We start from the raw sequence: 6,000 nt of genomic DNA, 5'->3' as shown, positions 1-6,000 counted from the left end.
AGTCTGGTCTTTTTTTTATGATTTTGAATTTTGTTCTATATTTTTCTCCCACTCTGTCCAGGACATTCTATCTTGATCCTGATCAGAGCAATCAGTAGTGGTAGAGGGGCACCATCTAGTTCTTCTGGTCTCGGGGTATTAGAGGCTGTGTGGTTCATGTGGTCCATTAGTCCTTTGGGCTAATAATTTCCTTAGTTATTTGATTTATGTAATCAATATTTTTAAAAGTCACAGGAACCAAATTTAGTTAACTTCTGATATATTCCAAACCAAATCAAACCTATTGCTGTTGAGTCGATTCCGAATCATAGCAGCCCTATAGGGCTAAGTTGTTGTTGTTGTTATGTGCCATTGAGTTGGACCTGACTCATAGTGACCCCTCCTTGGGTTTCCGAGGCAGAATCACTACAAAAGTAGATTGCCCCATCTTCCTTCTGAGGAGTGGCTGGTGGGTTTGAACCACCAGCCTTCTGGTTAGCAGTCAAGTGCCTTAGGCACTATGCTACCAGAGCTCCCATAGGGCAGAGCAGAAGTACCTAATAGCGTTTCCAAGGCTGTGGATCTTTACTGAAGCAGCCTGCTGCATCTGTCTTCCATGGAGCAGCTGGTGGATGCAGACTACCAACCTTTCAGTTAGTAGCTGAACACTTAGCGACTGCCCCATGAGGGCACTTGTAACTTGAGATATAAACACTATTGAAAAATCCAGATTTGTAGTGGTAGAAGGGTTAAACTTGCTATTAAAATTCTATGCAGATATCTGTGTTCATGCAGCATTAAATTTTCCAATATATTACCACTTGGGAATTAGTGAGTTTAGAACAATTGTGCTTATAATTTTTATGAAAAATAATTGTCCAGAAGTCAGCATGTAGTGATACACATATTTATTGAAATTAGTCTCGAATGTCCGCTACTCTGAAATCAGATAAAAAGTTTAGAATTGGTATGTATTATGAGTAAAGAGTGAGTAATGATTAATTATGAATAATCTGGAGCTGATACTTGATGGCAAAATATGGTGCCCATTTCTTGTTAGTATATGTTTATCATGGGTTGAGGATTTCATCCAGCTGAGCATAATGTCTTACAATAAGAATTACAAAGTTAAAACAGTGTTTTCTCTTTCTTGTATCTGCAGACAGGCAAACATACACTTGGGACCACCGTGTTCACGTGACATCAAGAGGAAACGGAAACCTGTAGCCACAGCATCTCTGTCTAGCCCCAATGCAGGTAATTATAGGTTGTGGTTAGGTGCCTTCGAGTTGGCTTCAACTCATAGTGACCCTCTGTACAACAGAACAAAACACTGCCCAGTCCTGCACCATCCTCACAATCCTTGCTATGCTTGAACCTGTCGTTGTAGCCACTGTGTCAATCCATATCATTGAGGGTCTTCCCCTTCTTTGCTAACCCTCTACTTTAGCAAGCCTGGTGTCTTTCTTCAGTGAATGGTCCCTTCTGACAACATGAGTAAAGTAGGTGAGATGAAGTCTGGCCATTCTCACTTCCAGGAAGCATTCCAGCTACACTTCTTCTAGGACAGATTGGTTTGTTTTTTGGGCAGTCCATAGTATTTTCAGTATTCTTGCCCAACTCTGCAATTCAAAGGCGTCCACTCTTCTTCAGTCTTCCCTTTTCATTGTCCATCTTTCACATACATATGAGGCAATTGAAAATACCATGGCTTAGATCAAGCACACCTTAGTCTTCAAAGTGATGTTTTTGTTTAACACATTATAGAGATCTTTTGCAGTAGATTTTCCCAGTGCCATACGGTGTTTGATTTCCTGACTGCTGCTTCCATGAGTTTTGAGTATTGATCCAAGTAAAATGAAATCCCTGACAACTTCCTTCTTTTCTTTCCATTTATCATGATGTTGCTTATTGGTCCAGTTGTGAGGATTTTTGTTTTCTTTACGTTGAGTTGTAAGCCATATTGAACATTGTAGTCTTTGATCTTCATCGGTAAGTGCTTCATGTCATCTTCACTTTGAGCAAGCAAGGTTGTATCATCTGCATATCACAGTTTGTTAATGATTCTTTCTCTAATCCTGATGCCACATTCTTCATATAGTCCAGCTTCTCAGATTATTTGCTCTTTATATGGATTAAATAGGCATAGTGACAGTGTACAATCCTCACTTGCACCCTTCCCAGTTTTAAACCATGCAGTGTTCCCTTGTTGTATTCAAATGCCAGCCTCTTGGTCTATGCACATGTTCTTCATGAGCACAATTAAATGTCCGTAATTTGTTATGATCCACACAGTCGAATGCCTTTGTATAGTCAATAAAACACAGGTAGACATCTTTCTGGTATTCTTTGCTTTCAGCTAAGATTCATCTGACATTAGTAATGATATCCCTAGTTACATGTCCTCTTCTGAATCTAGCTTGAATTTTTGGAAGTTCCCTGTCAATAATATACTGCTGGGAAGAAGGATGGAGCCATCCACTTAGAAAAAACTGGCTACTGAAAACCATGTAAATTATAGGTAGTTAACCATTTAATGGGCGTGTACTGTGTGTCAAGCACTGCATTATGAATTTTGTATACTTTTCCATCTGATAGAGGTGGTTTTATTTTCCATTTTTCATGGAAAACAGCCTGTGAGAAGGCCGAAGGTCACACGTATTTTAAGAATATTTAAGAATTCAGACTCAGTTTCTCTGTGCCTGAAGCCTGTGCTTTTTCACCATGTCATATAGCTTTTGTGAGTTTGAGTCCCTGCATTCCATCAGTCTTCAGAACAATCTTCAATCTCTGAGCTTTTCTAGCACAGAGAGGAAAGCTAGGGCCATGTTGGTGAAAATCCAGGAAGAGTGGCATGTGCCAGGAGCCCAGGAATCCCGTGGTTTTCATTTACTTTGTTGGGTGAGCAGCCAGTAGAGTCTCAGTGCTTTCATGTGTAGTACAGTGGTCACATTTCACCAGTCATGAAATTTATAATTAAAAACAAGTTTTCAAGTTAAAACTGTCTACTCTTTTGGGCAAAGCTAATAGTAGTTGGCAGAAGCCAATATAGTGGTTGTCATTGGTGTCAGGGATTGGCACAAAGAGGCCTACTTAGTATAGGCAATGTTTCATGGCATGAACTTGGTGGGAGATCCCTGGTGGCTACATGTGGGAAATATCATTGAGCTGAACACTTAAGATTTAAGTGCATGTATGTGATCCCAAAATGAAAAAAAAGAAAAGATAGTTATGCATTTATATCAGTAAGAATACTGGATGTCTATAGGTATTTTTCTTTGGAGTTAGAGAAAGGTAGTTAAACATTAGTAATAACCATTAGAAATCCTTGGTGTTTTTCAATACAGTTTAGGGTGAATAGCTGTGAATAAAGTCTTATCTGTTTACCTGGGGTTATTCTCTTGGTGCTGGTGAGTTCACTTTGTTAGAGCTGAGTATAACAAAGAATATTTTATTTTTTCCAGAAATACTATATTGTATATAGAACTGAGCAATTGCTAACTAAGGAGAGTAGACCTCAGGCAGAAGTGTATCCTCTGCCATTTCTTCAAAAAAGAGCCCCAGTTGCACAGTGGTTAAGCACTCAGCTGTGAACAGGAAGACTGGAGGTTTGAACCTATTAGCTGCTCTGCAGAAGGAAGATGTGATAATCTGCTTCCAGAAAGATTTCAGGCTTGGAAATGCTACAAGGCAGCTCTGTGTCCTGTATGGTATTAATGAGCTGGAGGTGACTTGACAGCAGTGAGGTTTTGGACTGTTATTTAAGGAGTCCCGGTTGACACATACAGTTGATGTGCTTGGTTGCTAACTAGTTGGAGGTTTGAGTTCACCCAGAGAACTTTTTCCTCAGAAGAAAAGCCTGGTAATCTACTTCCATAGAATCAACCATTGAAAACCCTGCAGATCACAGTTCCGGTCTGACATACGTGGGTCAGAATTGACTCCACTGGCTTTTGTTTTGTTTGTTGTTTTACCATTGCTTACTAAGTTTTGCTGTACTCTGCAAATGACCTCTGAGCTTTGGTTTGGGGTGGCTGATCAGTGATGATCTGTTCTTCATTTTCATCTGGATAATCTTAATCGCAGTCTGATGATTATAATAAACATATTTTTGTTTACTTTTTTATTATTTACACAGGCAGCCCATGAACTGAACACCTTGCATGCACTTAATCTTTGCAACAGCCCTATGAGGTTGATACTGTGTTGATTCTCAGTTTACACCTCAGGAAACTGTGGCTCAGAGAGGTTAATTCACTTTCACAGACCCTATGATTGATAAATTACAGAGCCAGGATCACATTAGGTGCTCTAGACTAGAGCTCTGTCCCCTTGAACACTGCAGGGCTTCTGTCTTTTTGTGTGCAGTAGGATTGATGCCAAATTATGACCCCACATGAAAACCTAGATCTTCATCCAGCCTGCAGTATTCAATGCATAAAAACAGTTCTTCCCTCTTTTATCTTTTTCTTTATTTTTCTCCTTAATATCTAGCTTCTGTTTTTAACTTTTGGTTCTTCATAAGAAAAGAACCACTGGGAAGAGTTTAAAACCCTTATTCTATATTCAAATCAAGAAATATACAGCTTGGTCTTGAAACAAGACTTGAATATTGAACATTTCCATTACAGAGGCCAACTGCTCTCCTCTCACTTGTTGACTAAGCCCTGCTTCACTGAGCGTTTTCTTTTTTCTTTCCACCCACAACCTGAGTGCCCCATGGAGGTGAAGGACATAGCCCGAGCCTGCGCCATCAGTCAGTAGAACAAATGGGCTTGCTCTGCCTAACATCGGGCCATCTCAGATTCCACCTCTTTTATAGAAATGACTGATGAAGAGAGGTGCGTTCCGCTTTGCCGCTGTATTAATACACATCAGGGGCCAGCTCCTGGCACTAAATCACGCTACTGCATACATCTGTTATCAGACTCTTCACCAGTGTGATGAACAAGACTGCAGATAGAGGCTTCCTTGTGTCATTCTTTATAGGATTTTCCTAAAAGAATAAATAGCTCAGATCTCTGCCAACACTCTCTCCTGTCACTGTGATGAATTCAGCTTCTTTCTTAAACATGCAGCCACAAATCTTTCCCCCTTTTCCCCTCCCCCGCTGGTAGAAAGTTTTGAGTTGAAATTGACTGAATTTAAAGATATTAATAAGGCTGGAGAAGTGAAGAGCAGGAAGGAACAGCATGGCTTCCTTGCATTTTTGTGCTAATGGTAACAAAAGACCAGGGCAAGGGGCCCTTTCATAAGAGTCATTAAGTAGTTCCTTCTTGAAAGTGTGGCACCTTTATTTTCTTTTTTGTCTTCCCTCCTGTCCCCTTTGTGGCCTTGTAGCATGCATGTGTCTGGTGTACAGAGGCACACCCTGGCATCACGATGAGTAACCGTAAACCTGTTTTGAAGTTGGATTGCCAGGACAGGGAGCTCCCAGTGAGTCTCTGCCTCCTGGTGAAATGAACTAGCTGTAAACCCAAAAAACCTAGACCCATTGCTACTGAGTCCATACTTTTGAACAATATAACTGGAAAGAAAAAAAATGGGTTATTTCCCTCCAAAATTTGAGACTAAGTAGTTGTAAAAACATAAGGACTCAGATGAAAACCAGACGTCATTTCCTTGAGATTTCTATCAGCATGAAAGATCAGAGTGCTTGGAATGCAAATTCTAACCCTTCAAAAAGTAAATACGTGGCTTTTGGTAAAGAGGAACTGGAATAAGAGGGTCTATTCAGAGCCCTGTCTGTCTTGGCTATTCAGAAAGCCTTTTGTAACCTTCTTCTCCCTGGGGTAAGATAGGTGTCCTTTGAGCATCTTTCGGAAAGGTACCCAAAAGGTAATTGGTTAATTAGTTACATCACATCCTGAATACAGGCCAGTGATGCTAGTGATGCATTCTCAAGGGCAGGGGTTTTTTGAGTCTGTTCTGTTCATTGGTATGTCCCTGGCATCTAAAATAAAACTCATACTAAGAACAAGCCCAGTAGATATTTGTTGTATGAACGCGTGAATAGAATCT

The 6,000-nt window shown here is 40.3% G+C and overlaps 1 protein-coding gene across 1 annotated transcript in view; it reads left to right on the top strand.

Moving 5' to 3' along the window:
* Nucleotides 1-6,000, top strand: part of GPATCH2L (G-patch domain containing 2 like) — an 85,927-nt gene that overhangs the window by 73,748 nt on the left and 6,179 nt on the right. The window contains exon 8 of the mRNA XM_042781024.1: nucleotides 1,142-1,236. Coding sequence (XP_042636958.1) covers nucleotides 1,142-1,236 — 95 coding nt within the window. The remainder of the gene's footprint in view (nucleotides 1-1,141; nucleotides 1,237-6,000) is intronic.

This window comes from Orycteropus afer, unplaced genomic scaffold (assembly GCF_000298275.1).
Source record: "Orycteropus afer afer isolate SDZICR_OR568_19922 unplaced genomic scaffold, OryAfe1.0 scaffold00079, whole genome shotgun sequence".
In the NCBI taxonomy this organism is placed as follows: Eukaryota; Metazoa; Chordata; class Mammalia; order Tubulidentata; family Orycteropodidae; genus Orycteropus; species Orycteropus afer.
This window is presented reverse-complemented; position numbering and strand designations above follow the sequence as displayed.